The following is a 23,233-nucleotide window of genomic DNA, read 5'->3' as shown; positions in this document are numbered from 1 at the left end:
ATAAATGTTGCTCCTCTAGAGGATGTTCTCGGAGTCGCCGCTCTGCCACGCCAGAGCTGCGTACCCGGTCTGGATCGCCCCCCCCCCCCCCCTACAAGACTGCCTCTACTCATTCACATTCCCCTGGTGAACTAGTGGATGAGGCTTCCGAACCGGCATCTGACCCAGAGGACCGCTCGGACTCAATTGCTATGGTGAACTCATTGGTGACAGCCATAAGAGACACCTTTTCCTTGGAGGACCCAGGATCTTCGGATGTCAATCCAGAAGTATCCTTTCATCGTACTAAGCCAGCACTTAAAAGGTTCAGCTCTCTCGCTGACTTTGACATTCTGGAATCCGCATGGAAACATCCAGACAAGAGATTCCCGGGAATCAAGACAATTCAAGAGCGTTATCCATTTGACAAGGACCTTGTCGCTAAGGTGGCTTCCCCTCCCTCTGTGGATCCACCAATCTCCCGGATTTCTAAGGCGACTACACTGCCTCTGGCAGATGCCACTGCCTTCATGGATCCCGCGGACAAGAAGGTAGAATCTTTAGCGAAGTTCGCTTCTGAAGCAGCTGGCTCTTATTCCCATCTTCGTCTCGACATGGGTGTCCAAGGCCCCCCCCCAGAGGATCTATCTGCTCTGGCTCTCCAATGCGCTTAAGCTGGGGACTTTCTGTGCGCAGCTTCCATGCAGTCAGTTCGTTGTTCTGCCTTTGCTGTGGGTCACCTAGCGGCCCTCCGCCGCGCTAGGTGGCTTAAAGCTTGGAATGCGGATGCCACTTCCAAAAGGTCTCTCACCTAGCTTCCCCTTACGGGCGACCGTCTTTTTGGCAAACGCCTTGATGAGATTCTCTCTGAGGCAATGGGAGGTAAGAGTTCCTTGTTACCTCAAACTAAAGGCTCGCCCTACTTCCCAAAGGAGGTCCTTGTCCTTTCGGACCTCTGGCCCCAGTAAAGGGTCCGGGCAGGCGCCCTCGCGGGACAAGAACGCTCCCTCGTTCCGGCCACGCCCGTCTTGGAAGTCGGACTCCAACCGCCCAAACCGGGCAACTGCAAACCCACTTCTGCACGAAGTGAGGCCCCCCACCCGCGGTTTCTTTTCGAGTGGGAGGTTGTCTCTTGTTTTCCGAGACATCTGGATCTCACACATTCAGGACCCTTGGGTTAGGGTCGTTGTGTCCAACGGTTACCGGATCGAATTCGCCTCCCTTCCGAGGGATTGCTTCTTTCGATCCCGGGCCCCCCTGTCTCCTCCTCCTGGCGAAGCAATTTCGGGCGGCTCCCCAATCTCTACTTCTCCAGGGGGTTATCGTTCCCGCCCCTCCGGGGGAACGTTTTTGGGGTTTCTATTTGAATCTTTTTGTAGTCCCCAAGAAGGACGGTTCTGTGGGACCAATCCTAGACCTCTAGCGTCTCAACCGTCTCCTCATCCTCCACTTTCGAATGTAATCTCTCTGCTCGGTGGTGTCGTCCCTGGAACAAGGGGAGTTCCTTCATCGGTGGACATCAGGGATGCCTACCTCCATGTGCCAATATTTCCGGGCCACCATCGGTACCTCTGCTTGCGGTTCCGGAGGGGCATTTTCAATTCGTAGCCCTCCCCTTTGGTCTAGCCACGGCTCCTCCGGGTCTTTACAGATCCTTGCGCCAGTGATGGGCTTGTTACTGTCGAGGGGTATCTCGGTGATACCCTACCTGGACGACCTTCTCATCAAGGCTCCAACCAGAGCCCAGACTCTGGAGAATGTGGACGTCACTCTCCACACTCTGATTCACTTCGGTGGGGGGTGGTCAACCGGGACAAGTCAGTCCTCCGTCCTACCCAGTCTCTATCCGTTCTGGGATTTCGATTCGACCGGCTTCTGCCTGAATTTGTCTTCCAACGGACAAACGTCTGGTGCTTCGGGCGGGGGTCCGCTCCCTTCGGACCCAGGTCTCAGTCTCCATCCGCACTTGTATGGAAGTCCTGGGTCGCATGGTGGCAACTGTGGAGGCTGTATCCTTTGCCCATTTTCATTACCGCTCCCTTCAACTGACGATTCTCTCGTGTTCAGGGATTGGACGGTTCAGGGACTCTGGTCTCCTCCGGAGACCGTTCTTCCGATAAACATATTGGAATTACGGGCGATTCTTCTTTTGTCTTCTTCATTGGGAGTCACGTCTTCAGTCCTGTCCTGTCCGCGTTCAGTCGGACAACGCCACGGCTGTGGCGTACATAAATCGATAGGGCGGCACTCGCAGCTCAGTAGCCATGGCCGAGGTGACCAAGATACTCACCTGGGCGGAGAACAAGGTTCCGGCCTTTTCGGCAATTCACATTCCGGGAGTGCTCAACTGAGTAGCGGACTTCCTCAGTCGGTCCTCGCCCGCCCCAGCGAGTGGTCTCTTCATCCGGAGGTCTTCACGCAGCTCTGCGGCATTCCAGACGTGGATCACTTCGCCTCGGCACAATCGGAAAATTCTTCCGTTTGTGTCAAAGTACGGGACCATCGGGCTTTGGCCGTGGACGCCCTAGTGATTCCTTGGGCGGTGTTCACCCTACCTTATCTGTTCCCTCCTCGTCTGCTCCTTCCCAGGGGGCAGAGGAAGCTCGAGGAAGAGGACATCTCCGCCATTCTGGTAGCTCCAGATGGGCCCCAAGGTCGTGGTACGCCGACGTAGTCAAGCTCCTGGACGACGCTCCTCTGCGCCTTTCGCCCCTCCCGGACCTACTATCTCTGGGTCCTCTTTGCCACCCCAATTTACAGTCGCTGTATTTGACGGCGTGGCGGTTGAGACCGCGGTTTTGAGGGCCCGCGGGTTCTCTTTCCCCAGTCTTTCACACCATGCTCAAGGCTCGTAAGCCCTCCTCCCCAAGAATTTACCACCGTACTTGGCGGTCTTATTTTCGTTGGTGTGAAGCGAAGGACTTCTCCCCTGTGACCTTCTCGGTCCCCCGTCTTCTCTCCTTTTTGCAGTCGGGGTTGGAACTGGGTTGTCTCTCAGTTCACTTAAAGGTCAGGTTTCGGCCCTTACTGTTCTTTTCCAGCGACCCCTGGCTTCTAATCCTCATGTCCGGTCCTTCCTGCAAGGAGTGGCACACCCTGTTTCTCCTCATCGGTCACCTACTCCCTCTTGAGACTTGAATTTGGTTCTGAGTGCCCTCCAGGATGCACCCTTTGAGCCCCTTAGAGAGGTGTCTCTCCGCCTCCTTTCTTGAAAAGTGGCATTTCTTGTGGCTATCACCTCCATCCGGAGGGTGTCTGAATTGGCAGCTTTTTCCTGCCGTTCTCAATTTCCGGTGATCCACCTGGACAAGGTCGTTTTCCGGCCAGATCCTTCCTTTTTACCTAAGGTGGTCTCTCCCTTTTCATCTCAATGAGGACTTTGTCCTCCCGTCCTTTTGTCCTTCTAATTCTAAGGAGCGCTTACTACACAACCTGGACGCCCTTTTTGTTTTTTTTTTCCGTTGGTTCTCTGTCCGAGGGTGTGTTCAGTTATGGTTTTTTTTCTTCTGGTTCTCGGACAGTTTTTGGGTCTTTCTTTGACCTATTGGTCTCCTCCTATTGCTCTGGAACTTAAATTGACTAGCTCAGAGCCTGAAGGGGGGGTATATCCTGCTGGGAGGAGCTGACTTTTATTACCATAGTGTCTCACCTCCTAGAGACAGCAAGATACACCCACGGTCTGTGTTCCCCAATGGAGAAAGAGATTTTACGGTAAGTGTTAAAAAATCTCCTTATTCTATTAAAAGGAAAATTCCAACGTCAGGTAAAACCAAGAATATAAAAGCTGCAGAAGTGCATAGCATTTCTTACCTGTCTGCCCAAGTTCTGAACATTACAGCTGCTGTATTTATTCCTTGTCTGCTCCTCTGCCTTTGGTGGTGGTCAGCACAAGGCAACAGGTTATAAATGCACCTCCTTCTTCCCTGAATGCTCCGGTAAAGCTATTTGTGTATTTGACGGGAGATGGTCATGAAAACTTTGGGGGCTGCTCAGAGGTGATGACATCAGGGGGCTGGGCGTAGAGCTTAGACACAATTTCCAGTCAAGTCTCCTGAGACAGCAGAGGATGATGCGTTGTCTCTGGGAGGAGCTGGAGACTATATCACATTGTACATGAAAGAACACAACTTTCAGTCAGGGCTGAATCCAGTACAACTTGTGATAACACTATATTATTATACTATATATCTTAGTGTGATAAGTTAACAAAGTGATGCTAGTGGAGAACAAACTTCATTTCTTTAGTCATTTTGTCTCCTTATGAAATCAATTGAGATGTATTCACATCCTCAGCTTGTAAGCATCAACTCCTAGCTGAATGACATTGGATATGCATTTGATCTGTCAATGACTCAAGCTTCTCTTCAGTTTCAAAATCCAGGTTCACTGTTTACTAATACTCTTTTCTCTAACAAGTTAGAAAATGCCGACTTATTTTTATATATATATATTTTCTCATCTCATGTACCCCATTTAATTTTTCTTCTATTTTTCCTTCAAGGACCACCGGCAGCACAGTTTTCAGGCAGCTCAGGATATGGTCCACAGACTGGTGGTTCAAACTGGGATCGTGGAGCCAATCTGAAAGACTACTATGCCAAAAGAGATGAACAAGAAGCTCAGGCGGTATGTTAGTTTTATTGGGGGAGATTTATCAAAACCTGTCCAAAGGAAAAATTAATAAGTTGCCCATAGCAACCAATCAGATCGCTTCTTCAGAGGCCTTTTCAAAAATGAAAGAAGCGATCTGGTTGCTATGGGCAACTCAGCAACTTTTCATCTGGACAGGTTTTGATAAGTCTCCCCCATTGTCCTCACAGTTAAACTTAAGAGTTTTTTCAGGTGGTGGTGTGGGAATATTTTTATATATTTTTTTAAATCAAATTGTAAAACTCCCTGTTGTTGCTGCAATTATTCTGCACGTAGCTGCAACATGCTGAGCTCTCATGCGCGGGTGGTGGTAGTCTGGGTCCTTCTGTGCATAGCTACTACGTGCAGTGTATGAATATACATTAGGGGGCGTGAATCAGAACCAGTGCACCTCTGCTCGGAAACGCACAGAGTGCACCAAGAGTCTCATTTACAGGAACAGTGGCACAAAAAAAAAGGAAGAGCACCATTTTGATCAGTCACCTGCACTAACAAGCAAAACCAGCTTGTCAGTTTTCCTTTAGGCCAGGATCACATGGGGATCATCCTCAACCTATTTTAGGCTTCAGGTGCGCCAACAGCAGTCATAGAGGGACTGCAAAGGGATCTTTTGGTCGCGTCCTTGTAGCTCAGCGTGTCAGCTTGTAGCAGCGGATTTCTGCAGTGGGAAATCAGCCACTATGAGCAGAAACACAGCTACCTGGCCGCAGCCGGGAGCTCACTCTTCAGTCCCTCTGTGACTTCTGTCAGCGCATCTGCAGCATGAAATAAGCTGTGGATGCACCTCGTTTAACCCTGCCCTTAAAGGGGTACTCCGACCCTAAGACAGCTTATCCCCTAAACTTTGGATAGTCTGATCATGGGGGACCCCCGCAATCTCTCACGCAGCACCCACCTGTGTGAGCTGCATGCCAGCACTGGAGGCTGAGTCTGAAGCCTCACGACTAAGGGGCCGGAGTATCGTGACGTCATGCCTGCGCCCCCCCCCACTCAATGCAATTCTATGGGAGGGGGTATGACGTCTGTCACACCCCCTCCCATAGACTTGCATTGAGGGGGCGGGGATGTGCCATCACACGACGACGGGGTCGTGACATCATGATATTCTGGCCCTGTAGTCGTGAGGCTTCAGACTTTGAGCCTCCAGCGCTGGCGTGCAGCTCACACAGGAGGGTGCTGCATGAGAGATTGCAGGGGTCCCCAGCGGCGGGCACCCCGTGATCAGACATCTTATCCCCTATCCTTTGGATAGGGGTTAAGATTTCTTAGGGCCGGAGTACCACTTTAAAGCTCTGTTCAAATTAGTGCAGTAAAATCTGAAAAACCCTAGTCAATGGAATCCATTTAAAATCCACTGTAGCGTTATAAAGAACAATAACCTAAATGAGGCTGATAGGTTCTTGACCTTTTGACACAAATTGTGTAAAATTGCTCACTCTCACTCCTCATTCATGCATCTTTTTATGCCCAAATTAACCTAGTTTGTCATCTCTTCCCTCTCTGTTTAGACACTGGAATCTGAAGAGGTGGACTTAAATGCAGGTTTGCATGGTAACTGGACACTTGAGAATGCAAAAGCTCGTCTCAATCAATTCTTTCAAAAGGAAAAGTCACAAGCGGACTACAAGTACTCAGAAGTTGGGCCTGATCATAACAGGTTTGTTTCCTTTGTGTGGCAGCCAATGGGCATCATTTACTGACAGTGCATCCAGGTGCTGTTCCTGGGAATTAATGCATTTTGTGGGCAATCCTTTTCTTCTCTCCTAGCTGCCAGAGTTCAGAAAATGTTTTTTGTTTTTATACTAAATATTGCTGCAGTTTTTCTTTAGTTTACATTGCACAGATATTGGACTAAAGTCATTTATGTCTTGTCATGTGGCCTAGAAGTTGAGACTTAATATTCACAGTTCGGGATCTTAGTTGCAGAGTCTGTTCCAGTAAAACAATGGTCACCAAGGGGTCCCATTGACTTTGAATGGGGTCTGCTGGCTTACCGTCTGGTGTTTTTCAGGAGTTGAGTAAAAAAACAGATCTGCAGTATTTTTTTCTCTGCTCAACTCCCATGATTTGAATGGACTGAGCAAGTGGAGCTCAATGCTGATGTGAACCTGGACCTAACAGAATCTCTCTACATCAGTGTTTCCCAACCAGGGTGCCTCCAGCTGTTTCAAAACTACAACACCCAGCATGCCTGGACAGCCTTCGGCCTATTTTCTGCTCCAGATTTGCTTCAGCAGATTTTGCTGACCATTTGTAGTCAATGGGCAGCATAATCTACAGCAAAAATACGCATGTGTGACTGCACCCTTGGGGTCCGTTCACACGGGCGGATAACTTGCGGAATTTCTGCACTGTATTTGCTGCGGAAAATCTGCAGCAGATTTTTCTACCATAAAGTTAAATAGGTCCCAAGGAAAATCTGCAAATCTACCTCTACTGCTGATTTTCTGCTGACCCATTGAAGTCAATGGTAGCAAAATCCGCTGCGGATTTTCCGCAGCAAATACGCTGTGAAAAATCTGCAGGTAATCTGCCGGTGTGAACGGACCCTTAGGGTACGTTCACACGAGCGGATTTGCAGCATATTTTACGCCGCTGAAGGACCCTCTGTATTCTGCCTTTACATGTGCCTGCTCGGAGCAGCCACAGTGCGATGTGCGAGTCGCCGCACGCATGCGCAGTATACTTGCACATCGCGGCAGCTCTCGGCCTAGCTCATTGAGCAGGGGGAGCGGGCGTGATGTGTGCGAGTACACCGCGCGGCGACTCGCACATCGCTTCAGTGTGTCTGACTGTAGCGCCGCATTGCCGCTACGAGCAGGCACATGTGAAAGCAGAATAGAGGGTCCTTCAGCGGCGGATACGCAGCGAAATACGCTGTGAAAATCCGCTCGTGTGAACGTACCCTTAGACTGAATTCTCACATAAGGCAGACTTGTTGCACAATTTTCTGAATGGGGCTTGCAGAAATCTAGGCGTTCACCGCAGAACACTCCCCTTTAGATAACTGGAACTGGTTTTCCGTTAAAGTAATTTTTCCTAAAAATCTGTGAAATTACTCTTAGAATCTGGTTCCAGCAAGCTGAACTTTTGGATTTAGGGGAATTGTTTTTTTGGGGTTTTCCATTGGGTGCAGAAAATCAGCAGTGTTTGACAAGTGTAAATAAGATTTTATCAAATCTTCATGCAAATTGATCTGCAGTATTGATTCTCCCACAGCATCTCAATCTGTGCTGCAGATTGCAACATTTGCCCATTCATTGGGGAAGTGAAAATTTGCTGCAAAATCCTAATCGATTACCTCCAAACTACATTTTCTGTAGGGGAAAATAGCAATGGCTATTATGAGCAATTTTTGCCCGTTAAAAAAAAATACCGTGATACACATATTTGGTCATACCGCCCAGCCCTAGAATGAAGTATTCTAGTAATTAATTTTTAGACAGCTTTAGAAGGCATCGCCTGTTACCCATCAGCTGATGATAGGTGGCTGTCTCCCGAAGAGCAAATAATCCGCTCCCAAATCCACGTATGGTCTGGATTTACTGCTGTGAAATTACATGCAGAAATGCAGATTTGTGGCTGCTGAAAATCTTCAGTAAGTGAATCTCGTGAAAGTACCTGGGAAAACAAATCTATTGCTCTGTGGACATGTTCCAGGTATCTCTTTTGCAGAGTCTAACCATATTATTAGTGGCAAGGATATGTATTTCCTGCAGAGTCATGCTGAATCCTCCTCCTTCGTGGTCACCTGTTCCCCCCTCGGAAATAATGGATAAGTAAAGAATGACATGTGGTTATCAGTATTGCCTAGTCCAGTGTTTTCCAACCAGGGTACCTCCAGCTGTTGCAAAACTACAGCTCCCAGCATGCCCGCATAGCCTCTGGCTGTCCGGGCATGCTGGGAGTTGTAGTCTTGCAACAGCTGGAGGCACCCTGGTTGGAAAACACTGACCTACACGATCAGCCTCTTCAATACAGTCCTCTCACAGTGCATGTGTGTTTCTCAGCCTGTCGTTGTAATAGAGCATTACAGGGAGATCCTCTGTTACTCCCAGTAAAACTCGTACACCTCGAAATTGTCTGCGCTGTCGTAACAACTTATATTGTAACTGATTAAAGTAAGGGGCAAAATAGATTCAATTATTTTAAAATTGTTTCATATTTTTGCCCCTCTTCATGCATCATGTTTTCTGTTTGCTTGTAAACCGCTAAACTTAAAGGGAATATGTCACCATTTTTATTTTTTTTTTCTTCCTTAAATTACATGAAATTCTTTATCTTGTATTTTAATGTTAATAGTGTGTACTAGGGGCTGCCATTACTGTAGCTTCTTTATGGTGTGTCACTTCACAACACCTACACAGTTGCTTTATGGCAGGCACAGGGCATGATAACATTAAGACTGAGTGTCTCATAGAAATGCATGGGCTGCTTACTGCACATGTGCATAGCACAGGCTAGGTGAAATGAAAGGGGGAGCCAGCACCATTTTCTTGAAGTCCCTGAGGAGCAGTGACCTATCAAGAGACCTCTAATCTGTTTTTCTCTATCGGCTCCATTGGGGGACAAAGACCGTGGGTGTATGCTGCTGTCTCTAGGAGGTGTGACACTATGGTAATAAAAAAGTTGGCTCCTCCTAGCAGTATATACCCGCCTTCAGGCCCTGAGCTAATCAGTTTAAGCTTAGTGTCTGAAGGAGGTGGACATGGTCTGGAATTCTCCAGACCAGGTCTTCTGATTTTGTTTTCCTAGTATAGGGACGTGTTTTTTTTTTTATTCCTTTTTGTTTTCTGTTTTCAGGTGGGGACTCGGGGACTCCGGTTCCCTGTTTCCCCATTGCGAGAAAGGGGGCACAGACATTGCGTATATGTGCTGTTCACCCCCCCCCCCCTCGCAAACGGTCAGCGCCTGGGTTGGTACCTCATGGGTCCGGGTCCCCCTATTTCCCTGCTCACCTCGCTTGCGCATAGCAGCCAGGCGTGATGCAGGTAACTAAAGCTGACTGAAGACTCCATTAGGTAAGTTCTTCTGACTGAGGTAAGTACTCTTCTCCCCCCCCCCCCTTTTTTTTTCCCCTTAGGTGCGGACTTGCAACCTCTGGAGACCCCCTGTTTTTGGCCCACCTTTTCAGGTTATGGGGCTGGCTTATACTGGTACGGGCCAGGCGCTCTCTGCGCCGGCTTCCTTTCACCTTCTCCGGCAGTATCTGCTGGTGTATTGGCCGCCCGCTCTGTTCCCCCGAGCACATATGCGGCTGACGTGCGCTCGGGAAAAGGAGCGGGCGCCATTACAGCTTTTTTTGGCCTGTCTTTAGCTCCGCCCATAGGGCTGTTGGAGGTCTTCAGAGGCACGAAGTAGCCTCCAATCAGCGACGTGGGCGCGATTTTCAGTCAGAAGGGGGCCAATTAGTTAGTGCCTCTGGCTGGCCTCTTTCTCTCGCTAGCTGCACAGAGCCGTTCTCCTCACTGCAGCTGCCAGGGGACACAGACTAGGGTGAGAAAGTTGCTGTCTTTTTTCTCACAATGTCCGTACCCAGAGCTGTTCCTCCCTCTAAACAGAAACCTGGAACGTCAGTGACTTATTTTGTCTGTAAGTACTGTAGTACCAAGATGCCTGGCTCTGCCGATCCCACTTGCCCTGCCTGCTCCCCCAGACCCCCTGATGCCCTTTCGGTTCCGGTGGATTCAGCCGCTCCACCAACCTGGGTTTCTTCCCTGACCCAGTATATGGCTGACTTGACCCAAGTCTCCCATTCGGTGGCTGAGGCCTCCTGGGAAGTGGTGTCCGCCTTGAAGGGGTCTTCCCTGCCCAGGGCCTCTGAGAGGGCCCGCTCCTCGTCCCCACATATTTCACGCTCTCACAAGCGTACTAGGGGTGCCTTATCTGACTCTTCCATTGAGTCTTCACATAGACGTGAGCGTTCCCCTCGTGGGTCCCTCCCCTGTCATCTGGGCACAAACCAGACCAGACTGGCGGACGAGGCTTCCGAGCCGGCATCTGACTCAGAGGACCGCTCGGATTCAGTTGAAACGGTGAACTCCTTGGTGACAGCCATAAGAGACACATTTCACTTAGAGGACCCAGGATCTTCGGATGTCGCTCCAGGAGTATCCTTTTCATCGTGCTAAGCCAACACCTCAGAGGTTCAGCTCTCACGCTGACTTCTGGACATTCTGGAATCTGCATGGAAACATCCAGACAAGAGGTTCCCGGGTATCGAGACGATTCAAGAACGTTATCCATTTGACAAGAACTTTGTCACTAAGGTGGTTTCCCCTCCCTCAGTGGATCCACCAATCTCCCGGATCTCTAAGGCGACTACACTGCCTCTGGCAGATGCCACTGCCTTCAAGGATCCCACGGACAAGAAGGTAGAATCCTTAGCGAAGTTTGCCTCTGAAGCAGCTGGCTCTTCTCTTCTTCAGCTGGCTCCATCAGGGTATCTTAGCGGAATCCTCCCCCCCCCCCCCCCCCCCCAGAGGATCTATCTGCTCTGGCTCTCCAATGCTCTAAAGCTGGGGGCTTCCTGTGCGCAGCTTCCATGCAGTCAGCCCGTTGTTCTGCCTTTGCTGTGGGTCACCTAGCGGCTCTCCGCCGCTCTGTGGCTTAAAGCTTGGAATGCGGATGCCGCTTCCAAAAGGTCTCTCACTGAGCTTCCTTTTACGGGTGGCCGTCTTTTTGGCAAACTCCTTGATGAGATTATTTCTGAGGCGACGGGAGGTAAGAGTTCCTTGTTGCATCAAAATAAGGCTCGCCCTACTTCCCAAAGGAAGTCCTTTTCCTTTCGGACCTCTGGCTCCAGCAAAGGGTCCAGGCAGGCGCCCTCGCGGGACAAGAAGGCTCCCTCATTCCGGGCACGCCCTTCTTGGAAGTCGGACTCCAACCGGTCCGGCCGTTTTGCGCCCAAATCGGGCAACCGCAAACCCACTTCTGCATGAAGTGAGGCCCCCACCCGCGTTTTTTTTTTTTTTTCTTGGGTGGGTGGTCGTCTCTTACTTTTTCGAGACATCTGGACTTCACACATTCAGGACTCTTGGGTCAGGTATGTGGTGTCCAACGGTTACCGAATCGAATTCGCCTCCCTTCCGAGGGATTGCTTTTTTTTTTTTATCCCGAGTCCCCCGGTCTCCTTCTCTGGTGAAGCAATTTCGAGCGGCTCTCCAGTCTCTGCTTCTCCAGGGGGTTATCGTTCCCATTCCTCCAGGGGAACGGTTTTGGGGTTTCTATGAAGGAAGGACGGTTCTGTGCGACCAATCCTAGACCTCAAGCATCTCAACCGTCGTCTTCTTATCCGCCACTTCCGAATGGAATCTCTCCGTTCGGTGGTGGCGTCCCTGGAACAAGGGGAGTTCCTTCCATCAGTGGACATCAAGGATGCCTACCTCCATGTGCCAATATTTCCAGGCAATCATCGGTTCCTCCGCTTTGCGGTTCTGGAGGGGCATTTTCAATTCGTAGCCCTCCCCTTTGGTTTGGCCACGGCTCCTCGGGTCTTTACAAAGATCCTTGCGCCGGTGATGGGCCTGTTACGGTCGAGGGGAATCTCGGTGATACCCTACCTGGACGACCTTCTCATCAAGGCTCCAACCAGAGCCCAGACTCTGGAGAATGTGGACGTCACTCTCCACACTCTGGATCGCTTCGGGTGGATGGTCAACCGGGACAAGTCAGCCCTCTGTCCTACCCAGTCTCTAACCTTCTTGGGACTTCGATTCGACACGGCCTCTGCCCGAATTTGTCTCCCGCCGGACAAACGTCTGGCGCTTCTGTCGGGGGTCCGCTCCCTTCGGACCCAGGTCTCAGTCCCCATCCGCACTTGTATGGAAGTCCTGGGTCGGATGGTGGCAACTATGGAGGCTGTACCCTTTGCCCAGTTTCATTACCGCCCCCTTCAACTGGCGATTCTCTCAAGATGGAATAGGTCTCCTCTGTCCCTCGATTGTCAGATTGTTCTCCCTCGCAGGGTCAGTCAGTCTCTGCTCTGGTGGCTCCGCTCCCTCCTTCTCCAAGGGCGGTCATTTCTTCCCCTTCACTGGTAGGTCGTTACGACGGATGCCAGTCTGTCGGGCTGGGGCGGCGTGTTCAGGGATTGGACGGTTCAGGGACTCTGGTCTCCCCGAGAGACCCTTCTTCCGATAAACATATTTGGAATTATGGGGGCGATTCTTCTTTTTCTTCATTGGGAGTCCTGTCCGTGTCCAGTCGGACAACGCCATGGCGTACATAAATCGACAGGGCGGCACTCGCAGCTCGGCAGCCATGGCCGAGGTGACCAAGATTCTCACCTGGGCGGAAAGCAATGTTCCGGCCATTTCGGCGATTCACATCCCGGGAGTGCTCAACTGGGAAGCGGACTTACTCAGTCAGTCCTCACCCGACCCCGGCGAGTGGTCTCTACATCCAGAGGTCTTCGCGCAACTCTGCGACCTCTGGGGCATTCCGGACGTGGACCTCTTCGCGTCCCGGCACAATCGGAAGATCCTTCCTTTTGTGTCGAAGTCCCGGGACCCTCAGGCTCTGGCTGTGGACGCCCTAGTGATTCCTTGGGCGGGGTTTGTCCTACCCTATCTGTTCCCTCCCCTCCCGCTCCTTCCCAGGGTGCTGAGGAAGCTGAAAACAGAGGACGTCCCCGCCATTCTGGTAGCTCCAGATTGGCCCCAAAGGTCGTGGTACGCCGACGTAGTCGGGCTCCTGGACAATACTCCACTGCGCCTTCCGCTCCGTCTGGACCTGGTCTCTCAGGGTCCTCTTTGCCACCCCAATTTACAGTCGCTGCATTTGACAGCGTGGCGGTTGAGACCGCGGTTTTGAGGGCCCGCGGGTTCTCTTCCCAAGTCATTCACACCATGCTCAGGGCTCGTAAGCCGCCCTCCGCAAGAATTTACCACCGTACTTGGCGGTCTTATTTTCGTTGGTGTGAAGCTCAGGACTTATCCCCGGTAACCTTCTCGGTTCCCCGTCTTCTCTCTTTTTTTGCAGTCGGGGTTGGAACTGGGGTTGTCTCTCAGTTCACTTAAAGATCAGGTTTCGGCCCTTGCTATGCTCTTCCAGCGACCCCTGGCTTCTAATTCTCATGTCCGGACCTTCCTTCAAGGAGTGGTGCATGCTGTTCCTCCTTATCGGTCACCCTCTCTCCCTTGGGACTTGAATTTGGTTCTGAGTGCCTTCCAGGGTGAACCCTTTTGAGCCCCTTAGAGAGGTGTCCCTCCGCCTTCTTTCTTGGAAAGTGGCGTTTCTTGTTGTGATCACCTCCATCCGGAGGATGTCTGAATTGGCAGCTCTCTCCTGCTGTTCTTCGTTTCTGGTGAGGACATCGTCCTCCCATCTTTGTCCTGCTCCTTCTCATCCTAAGGAGCGCTTACTACACAAGCTAGATGTAGTTCGGGCTGTTCGGTCTTATCTCTCCATCACTTCTTCGTTTCGTCAGTGTGATTCCTTTTTCGTCGTAAGGGACAACCTGCTTCCAAGGCCACCATTTCTCGGTGGATTTGGTCCGCCATTTCGGAAGCCTATCGCTGTAAGGGGAAGATTCCTCCTTTCAGGGTTGTGGCTCATTCTACCCGTTCTGTTGGGGCATCCTGAGCTCTCCAGAATAGGGCCTCGCAGATTTGCAAGGCGGCTACCTGGTCGTCTTTGCACACTTTCTCGAGGTTCTACAGAGTTCATACTTTCGCATCGGCTGATTCTAGTCTGGGTCGTAAAGTGTTGCAGGCGGCAGTGGATCGGCCGTCTGCCTGACTGCTTATCTGCCCACCCAAGGGACGGCTTTGGTACGTCCCACCGTATGTGTCCCCCAATGGAGCCAATAGAGAAAAAGAGATTTTTGTTTACTTACCGTAAAATCTCTTTCTCGGAGCATCCATTGTGGGGACACAGCTCCCGCCCTTTTGGGGTTTCCTTGGGTTCTCTGTCAGAGGGTGTTTTCGGTTATGTTTTTTTCTTCTGGTTCTCGGCCAGTTTGGGTTTTTTCTTGACCTGTTGGTCTCCTCCTATTGCTCTGGAACCATGTCCACCTCCTTCAGACACTAAGCTTAAACTGATTAGCTCAGGGCCTGAAGGCAGGTATATCCTGCTGGGAGGAGCCGACTTTTTATTACCATAGTGTCACACCTCCTAGAGACAGCAGCATACACCCACGGTCTGTGTCCCCCAATGGATCCTCAGAGAGAGATTTTACGTAAATAAACAAAAATCTCCTTTTACCACTCTTCAGACATAAACAAAATGGTGACAGTATAATTGAGAAAATTGCCAAACCCCCTCCCCCCCTCTCATTTGCACATAGACAGAGGAAGAAGGTAGATAGGTGAGGTCAAGTTTGCAGCAGCCAGACAACTTGCTTGCTTTCAGCAGATTTCTCATGTTGGCTCCCTCTGCTGGTCAACAGAGGGAGATATGACAAGTTGTTGTTTTTTTTATTTTTTTTTATATTTTGTGACATGTAAACTTTTTTTTATTTTTTTTATTTTTCCAAAAATGTGAAAAAATGATTTAACCTCAAAAAAAACAAATATATATATATATAATCACATTTGGTGACACATTCCCTTTGTTGGTGAAAAATGGTGACTACAGGAATCAGCTTTTTTTTCTTTAAAACATGGGCTAACACTTAGGCCGGACTAAGTAATCCCATGTGAATGTAAGAGCTGCTTGCTGATTCCTGTTGTCACTTTCTTCAGGTGAACAAAAGGCCGGCTGAGAAACACACAGGCGCTGTCTGCTAGGGAGAGATGTGCAGGTCAGTGACGCTCGTGCTGCAAGACTGACTGGTCACCGGTAAAGGCCGGAGTTCTGACTAATAATTGATCTTGTCTTTTATAAGGGCAATGGCTATGTGATGATGTAATGTTGTTTCTGCTTTGGTTGCTTAACACATTGCCTGAAGATGATGTTCAACTAACTCTGCTGTGATCTTCCATGTATGTGTTTGTATATGTATTTATATGGTAATACACCCAATATGCTGAATATTGATATATCCTGAGTTGTTTGCGTTCTATGAAATTTACGCACCCGTCTGTCGTTACAGGAGCTTTTTTGCTGAAATGAACTTGTATGTTAAGCAGCTTGGACGCAGTAAGTTTATGATTTTTGTTTAGCATTTCTTGGGGCAGTTTGACAAATCCTATAGTCTTGTTGTTTGCGTTTAAAAATGTGTATATTGCCATCTGCTGGTTTTTGGAGGAACTGCATAACATCAAAGTGTTCCTGAAATCTGAAAATAATTTTATGTCAAACGTTTTGATTGGTGGGGGGTCTGGGTGTTCAGACCCACACTAATCACTACAACATGCCAGGAGAGAAGCACACTTGCTTTAGGAGATGGTTTATATAGTAAATTTATGGTGCCTGTCTCATGCAGCAAGTTAGGGAGAAATCTCTCAGCCGTGCACCTCTACTGCCTTGTTCTAGTGGTCAGTGGAGGTCTGAACACCCCCCGACCCCAATCATCAAAATGTGTGACTTTGTGCAATTCGGTTCACCCGCACTATAATGCTGTGTATTGGGCTTGAACAGGCTTTCAGTTTCCCTTTATTAACTAGGTGCCGGCACAATTTCTTTATTTCCCATTGCTTATGTAGTACCAACATATATACCACATTACCATAGGAGATTGTCATCAGTCCCTTTCCCAGTGTAGCTCACAACTTACTTTCCCTTTCTCAGATAACAGTTTTTTAACGGTTTTAGGTCCGGTAGAAAACCGCATACGGGCAAAAATGAGCTGACCGATTTACTCCGGTCGGCTCAATGAAATAAATTACATACGTATGCGGTCCCGTATTGGGGAAAAACGTGATGTGAGCCAGCCTAACATAGTAAAGAAGGTTGAAAAAAGACAAGAGTCCATCAAGTTCAACCTATAACCCTAATGAGTCCCTACTGAGTTGATCCAGAGGAAGGCAAAAAACCCTCATACTAGAGGTAAAAATTCTGCTTTACAGAGTTTAGTATCATCTGCAAAGATTGCTACTTTACTATCAACCCCTCTACTAGGTCTTTAATAAATATATAGTCTGCTCAAAACAATAAAGGGAACACTAAGATAACACATCCTAGATCTGAATGAATGAACTAATCGTATGAAATACTTTCATCCTTACATAGTTAAATGTGCTGACAACAGAATCATGCAAAAAAAATCTAATTTATCAACCCATGGAAGTCTGGATATGGAGTCACACTCAAAATCAAAGTGAAAAACCGCACTACAGGCTGGTTCAACTTTGATGTAATGTCCTTTAAAACAAGTCACAATGAGGCTCAGTAGTGTGTGTGGCCTCATCATGCCCGTATGACCTCCCTACAACGCCTAGGCATGCTCCTGATGAGGTGGTGGATGATCTCCTGAGGGATATCCTCCCAGACCTGAACTAAAGCATTCGCCAACTACTGGACAGTCTGTTGTGCAACGTGACGTTGGTGGATGGAGCGAGACATGACCTATATGTGCTCAATCGGATTCAGGTCAGGGGAACTGGTGGGCCGTTCCATAGCATCAATGCCTTCCTCTTGCAGGAACTATTAACTCACTCCAGCCACATGATTGTCTTGCATTAGGAGGAACCCAGGGCCAACTGCACCAGCATATGGTCTCACAAGGTGTCTGAGGATCTCATCTCAGTACCTAATAGCAGTCAGGCTACTTCTGGCGAGCACATAGATGGCTGTGCTGCCCCCGAAAGAAATGTCACCCCACACCATTACTGACCCACCACCAAAACCAGTCATGCTGGAGGATGTTGCAGGCAGCAGAACGTTCTTCACGGCGCCTCCAGACTCTGTCACATGTGCTCAGTGTGAACCTGCTTTCATCTGTGAAGAGCACAGGGCGCCAATGGCGAATTTGCCATTCTTGGTGTTCTCTGGCAAATGCCAATCGTTCTGCACGGTGTTGGGTTGTAAGTACAACCCCCACCTGTGGACATCAGGCCCTCACACAACCCTCATGGTGTCTGTTTCTGACCATTTGAGAGGACACATGCACATTTGTGACCTGCTGGAGGTCATTTTGCAGGGCTCTGGCAGTGCTCCTTGCACAAAGGTGGAGGTAGTGGTCCTGCTGCTGGGTTGTTGGCCGCCTCCGCGTCTCCTGATGTACTGGCCTGTCTCCTGGTAGCGCCTCCACGCTCTGGAAACTACGCTGACAGACACAGCAAACCTTCTTGCCACAGGTTGCATTGATGTGCGATCCTGGATGAGCTGCACTACCTGAGCCACTTGTGTGGGTTGTAGACTCCGTCTTATGCTACCACTAGAGTGAAAGCACCGCCAGCATTCAAAAGTGACCAAAACATCAGCCAGGAAGCATATGAACTGAGAAGTGGTCTGTGGTCACCACCTGCAGAACCACTCCTTTATTGGCGGCGTCTTGCTAATTGCCTATAATTTCCACCTGTTGACGGTTCCATTTGCACAACATCATGTGGAAATTGATTGTCAGTGTTGTTTCCTGAGTGGACAGTGTGATTTCACAGAAGTGTGATTGACTTGGAGTTACATTGTGTTGTTTAAAGGGGTACTCCGGCGCTTAGACATCTTATCCCCTATCCAAAGGGGATAAGATGCCTGATCGCGGGGGTCCCACCACTGGGGACCCCCGTTATCTTGCACGCTGCACCCGTTTATAATCAGTCCCCAAAGCGTGTTCGCTCCGGGTCTGATTTTAAACCTGGTGCGGTGTGCAAGATCACTGGGGTCCCCAGCGGCGGGACCCCTGTGATCAGGCCTCCTATCTCCTATCCTTTGGATAGGGGATACGATGTCTAAGCGCCGGAGTACCCCTTTAAGTGTTCCCTTTAATTTTTTTTTGAGCAGTGTATTAAATAGAATAGAACCCAAGACTGACCCCCACTAGTAAGTCACCCAATCAGAATAAGTACCATTAATAACCACCCTCTGTTTCCTATCACTGAGCCAGTTACTTACCCACTTACACATATTCTCCCCCAGGCCAATCCTTCTCATTTTATGCACCAATCTTTTATGTGGCACCGTATCAAATGCTTTGGAAACATCCAGATATACGACATCCAGCGATTGCCTCTGGTCCAGTCTGGAGCTCATCTCCTCATAAAAGCTGATCAGGTTAGATAGACAGGACCGATCCCTCATAAATCCATGCTGATATGGGGTCATACATTAAATTTTATCAGGATACTCCAAAATAGCATCTCTTCGAAAACCCTCAAACAATTTACATACAACGGAGGTTAAACTAACAGGCCTATAATTCCCTTTTTAAAAATTGGCGCCATATTATATAATAATTTTCAAGAGTGTTTTGTTTTCTCTCATTCTATTGTTGTATCCTTTCGTTTATTTTACTTTTACTGTATTTTTTTAACAGCCATTCATGCTCGAGAACATGGATCCAACAAGAGGCTGGCTGCACAGTCCTGTGCTCTGTCACTTGTGCGGCAGTTGTATCACTTGAGTGTTATTGAACCATACTCCGGACAAACCAGAAAGAAGGAGGGTGAATCGGTGAGTTTTCTGCAATGAGCAGTTAAGATATGTCTGGGTCTACGTGTTAGCTAATCATGGAGCCAGCTTTAAGGTAACGGGCCAACAGCAACAAAATCTAAGCTTGGCCTTACAGGTCACTAAGTAAATATTTGACATTCTCATTAGTTTTACAACTAGCGTGGCCAAAAATGCATGTATTTGCCTACAATTTTACCATGGCATTATAATGCTGCAGCTTTCTGCTTCATTAATAATGCATAAATGATCCATATAACTGGGTTCTTTGTTCTCCTCCACTTTCCTAGTCTTCAGAACAACCCATCACTTCCTCAGTAGTCAGAGCAGAATGTCCAATTTCCACATAAGTGACAGTAAAAAAAAAAGCTGTTTGGTGTCGCCATATCTAGTCACCATAATGCCTAGGTTTTGTCCATTACTGGTATAGCATGTTGGCAGAAATATATTTGCAAATGTACAGGAAGCGTTGCATTGCTTATGAGTTCATATGATTTGCAGTGTAGTTGTGCAGCTGTAACTACAGGTTATACATCAAAAGCTTCAAACTACACATCTGCAGATGTATTATGTTGAGCTATTATGCTTTCTTCTGTTTTCATAAGTCTGTTTCTAACTCCGATAAAGAGCTCTTGCTTTCCACTTGAGTGATTCTTTTCACATATTTTTAATGTTTGATCTTCTCCATGTACAGATTGAACCCTATGAAGTGAACCTTTCACCTGATATTCAAAAGCAGCTTAGCAGTGTTATTCAGGAACTGCAGATTGAGCTGCCTTATCCAGTGAGTATTGTCTCCTCCTGACCAATAGTAAAGCAAATGTTGCTGTACAAGTAATTTATTGTATATTACATTTGCTTGATTCTTGTTTTCCTGCTTGTGTTTTTGTGTTTTTTGCCAGTGCTGCTTTCTTTTCTATGCATTGAGTCTGAACAAGTAGTTCACTAAACATCTGTCATCTAGAGATTCTTTAATGGAAGGCTGCACAGTGGTCTCAGGCTTGTTGAAGGGTTATGTAATGTTTCCTCTATATAATACTGTTATCATTCACAGCCCCCAGATCCCAGCCAGCCAGTGTCCCTTAATCTGGGAAAGTTGACGCATTTTGAGCCGTCTCAGAGGCAGGGTCTTTCTGGTGTGGTGCCCTGGTCCCCACCACAGGAGAACTGGAACCCGTGGACCAGCAGCAACATTGATGAAGGTCCTCTTGCATTTGTAAGTAACAATGTCAAAAAAAGTTTTTAGTTTTAAAGGAAAACTGTCACCCACCCGTTCACCCACACTAAACCTGATATATCGGGTTATAGTGCAGGTAACCAGGAGACCTATGCAGGGCCTCTGACCTGTATACCTGCTTTCCGGCACCCGGTCCCTCTGAAGTTTGTTTTCTTCCAGTGCTGAATTGTGTGCTGGAGGCGGGCCTGCCGGCTGGATTTGAGTATTCAGTCACGTGAGCGCTTGTGGATAGATATTCAAATCTAGCCGAAGGGACCGCCTCCAGCACGCAATTCAGCGCTGGAAGAAGCTGAGCTTCAGAGGGACTGGGCGCCAGACAGCAGGTACGTATATCGGTCAGACACCCTGCATCGGTCTCCTGTTCGCCCGCACTATAACCTGGTGTATCGGGTGTGAGTGACCGATTTTCCTTTTTAAAATCTTTCTGTTGGCTGTGTGTGGGACAACGGCTAGATGTAAGGAGTGAAACCTTGGCTCTAAGGTTGCTAGTTTCAATATTAGTGCAATAAATTATTGAAATGTTGGAACTTAATTTCTAGTTCTTCTGTTCGGTTACATTTTCTCTTGTCTTATAGGCAACTCAAGAGCAGATCAGTGCAGACTTGAAGAATGAGCTGCTGTACCAAATGGAGAACGATCAAAGCTTGCAGCCAGTGAGTGACTCTTTTAGAAAGGATTTCTATAAAGCTATGAGTTGGGGCTTTTGCCTTTTATAAATCAGATGCTTGTTGATGCTGTGTATTACCTTCATTAAGTTTTACTGGCCTATTGTTAATCCCACAGATTCTTCAGGAGCGAGAGTCCTTGCCTGTCAAGAAATTTGAGACTGAAATCATGACGGCAGTACACAACAACCCAGTTGTAATCATTCGTGGCGCCACCGGTTGTGGTAAAACCACCCAAGTCCCGCAATATATTCTGGATGAGTTTATTCAAAATGACCAAGCAGCCCAGTGTAACATAGTGGTGACTCAGGTAGGGTTCTGAGCCAAATCTGTCATGTTCATACAGTAATAAATTAGTTATGGCTGAAAATTCACACTGATATTCTCAGCCCCGCAGAATCAGTGCCGTCTCTGTGGCTGAGCGCGTTTCTTATGAGAGGGGAGAAGAGGTTGGGAAAAGCTGTGGTTACAGCGTACGCTTTGAGTCTGCATTGCCTCGTCCCCATGCCAGCATAATGTTCTGCACAGTTGGTGAGTAGCTGTTTCTGTAGCTGCATTTGGCCCCTTTTTAACTATTATAGTGGAAACATTGATCTTTTCATCTGCCCTTGTAGGTGTGCTGCTGCGAAAACTGGAGGCTGGAATCCGAGGAATTAGTCACGTGATTGTGGATGAAATTCACGAGCGTGATATTAATGTAAGTGTCTCTACTTCGCTTATTATGCACCAAGAATCTGTCTCTTTTTGTCTGATATAAAGTAAATTTTTTTAGAATTGTATTATACAATTTTACAGCTGTCATGCCCCCTCCCAAAGGCTTGCATTGAGGGGGCTGAGCATGGCGTCGCACAGGGCGGGGCCGTGACGTCACAATGCTCCGGTCCCGTGATCGCCGGTAATCAGACCCAGAGGGAACATGTTCCGGGGACTGATTGTAACGGGGTGCTGCGTGCAAGATCACAGGGGGTCCCCTGCGGCAGGACCCCCGTGATCAGGATAAGATGTCTTAGCGCCGGAGTACCCCTTTAATTCTGATTGCAGCTTAAAAGTACCAACGCCTACCTATACCTGTGAGCTGTGTCCTGTTCTCCATAAAAGCCATTGGTGTAAGCCAGTGACTCTATTTAAACACCTGTTTATTTCTATTGAGTGAAGTTAGTGTTGTCCCTTTGTAATATAGATACAAGTTAGCATTGCAGTTAAAATTTATTTCTGGTGTTGTTACATGATACAACATTCTCAGTTTTTAATCTTTTTTTTTTTTTTTTTTTCCCTCTCTCCTCTAGACTGATTTCTTGCTGGTGGTTCTGCGGGATGTGATCCAAGCTTTCCCTGATATTAGAGTTATCCTTATGTCAGCCACTATAGACACCAGCATGTTCTGTGAATATTTCTTTAACTGTCCTATTATTGAAGTTTATGGTCGAACATTTCCTGTGCAAGGTATGTTACTTGTGCTAAGTTTTGTGGTGTCCTACCATTCTGGCACCAGAGGAAGCTTACTGCATATAGTTTCATGGAGTTCACTGTATTGGCAGGGAGATCACTGGTGGCAGAATGGTACCTGTGCCTATGTAGGAAATGTATTTAAACTATATTAATTAATCTCCACTGAATTGGAGTTAGATAAGAATCTTAAATACCAAATAGTGTTAATCTTTTAAGATTGGTTTTTATTCCTCTTTGTCTTTTTGTATTTTAGAGTACTTCTTAGAAGATTGCATTCAGATGACTCAGTTCAGACCACCTCCACTGGAAAGAAAGAAAAAAGACAAAGATGAGGAAGGAGGAGAGGATGATGATGTGAGTAGACACCATGTGATACTCATCAATAATACTCTACTTAAAGGGGTACTTTACTGGAAAACCTTTTTTTTTTTTTTTTTTTTTTTTTTTTTTTAAACTGGTGCTAGAAAGTTAAACAGATTTGTAAATTGTATTTCATTTCTGTCTGACCACAGGCCTCTCTTCTGACACCTCTGTCCATTTTAGGAACTGTCCACAGTAGGAGCAAATCCCCATAGCAAACCTATCCTGCTCTGGACAGTTCCTAAAATGGACAGAGGTGTCAGCAGAGAGCACTGTGGTCAGACAGAATGGAAATTTAAAAAAGAAAAGAACTTCCTCTGGAGCATATAGCAGCTAAGTACTGGAAGGATTAAGATGTTTTAATAGAAGTAAGTTAAAAATCTGTTTAACTTTCTGGCCCTAG

The 23,233-nt window shown here is 47.9% G+C and overlaps 1 protein-coding gene across 2 annotated transcripts in view; it reads left to right on the top strand.

Annotated features, from left to right (window-relative positions):
* Positions 1-23,233, top strand: part of DHX9 (DExH-box helicase 9) — a 43,798-nt gene that overhangs the window by 7,022 nt on the left and 13,543 nt on the right. The window contains exons 5-16 of one of the 2 annotated variants that reach the window (XM_056531887.1): positions 4,481-4,605; positions 6,138-6,286; positions 15,665-15,711; positions 18,986-19,122; positions 19,814-19,903; positions 20,174-20,335; positions 20,932-21,009; positions 21,140-21,331; positions 21,411-21,552; positions 21,636-21,718; positions 22,308-22,464; positions 22,724-22,824. In XM_056531887.1, the coding sequence (XP_056387862.1) occupies positions 4,481-4,605; positions 6,138-6,286; positions 15,665-15,711; positions 18,986-19,122; positions 19,814-19,903; positions 20,174-20,335; positions 20,932-21,009; positions 21,140-21,331; positions 21,411-21,552; positions 21,636-21,718; positions 22,308-22,464; positions 22,724-22,824 (1,463 nt within the window). Of the gene's footprint in view, positions 1-4,480; positions 4,606-6,137; positions 6,287-15,314; positions 15,374-15,664; positions 15,712-18,985; positions 19,123-19,813; positions 19,904-20,173; positions 20,336-20,931; positions 21,010-21,139; positions 21,332-21,410; positions 21,553-21,635; positions 21,719-22,307; positions 22,465-22,723; positions 22,825-23,233 lie in introns of those variants that run through there. The other variant, XM_056531888.1, reaches the window with a different exon arrangement.

This window comes from Hyla sarda, chromosome 7, assembly GCF_029499605.1.
Source record: "Hyla sarda isolate aHylSar1 chromosome 7, aHylSar1.hap1, whole genome shotgun sequence".
Classification (NCBI taxonomy): Eukaryota; Metazoa; Chordata; class Amphibia; order Anura; family Hylidae; genus Hyla; species Hyla sarda.
Note: the sequence above shows the minus strand (reverse complement) of the source record. Positions and strands in the feature narration are given on the sequence as shown.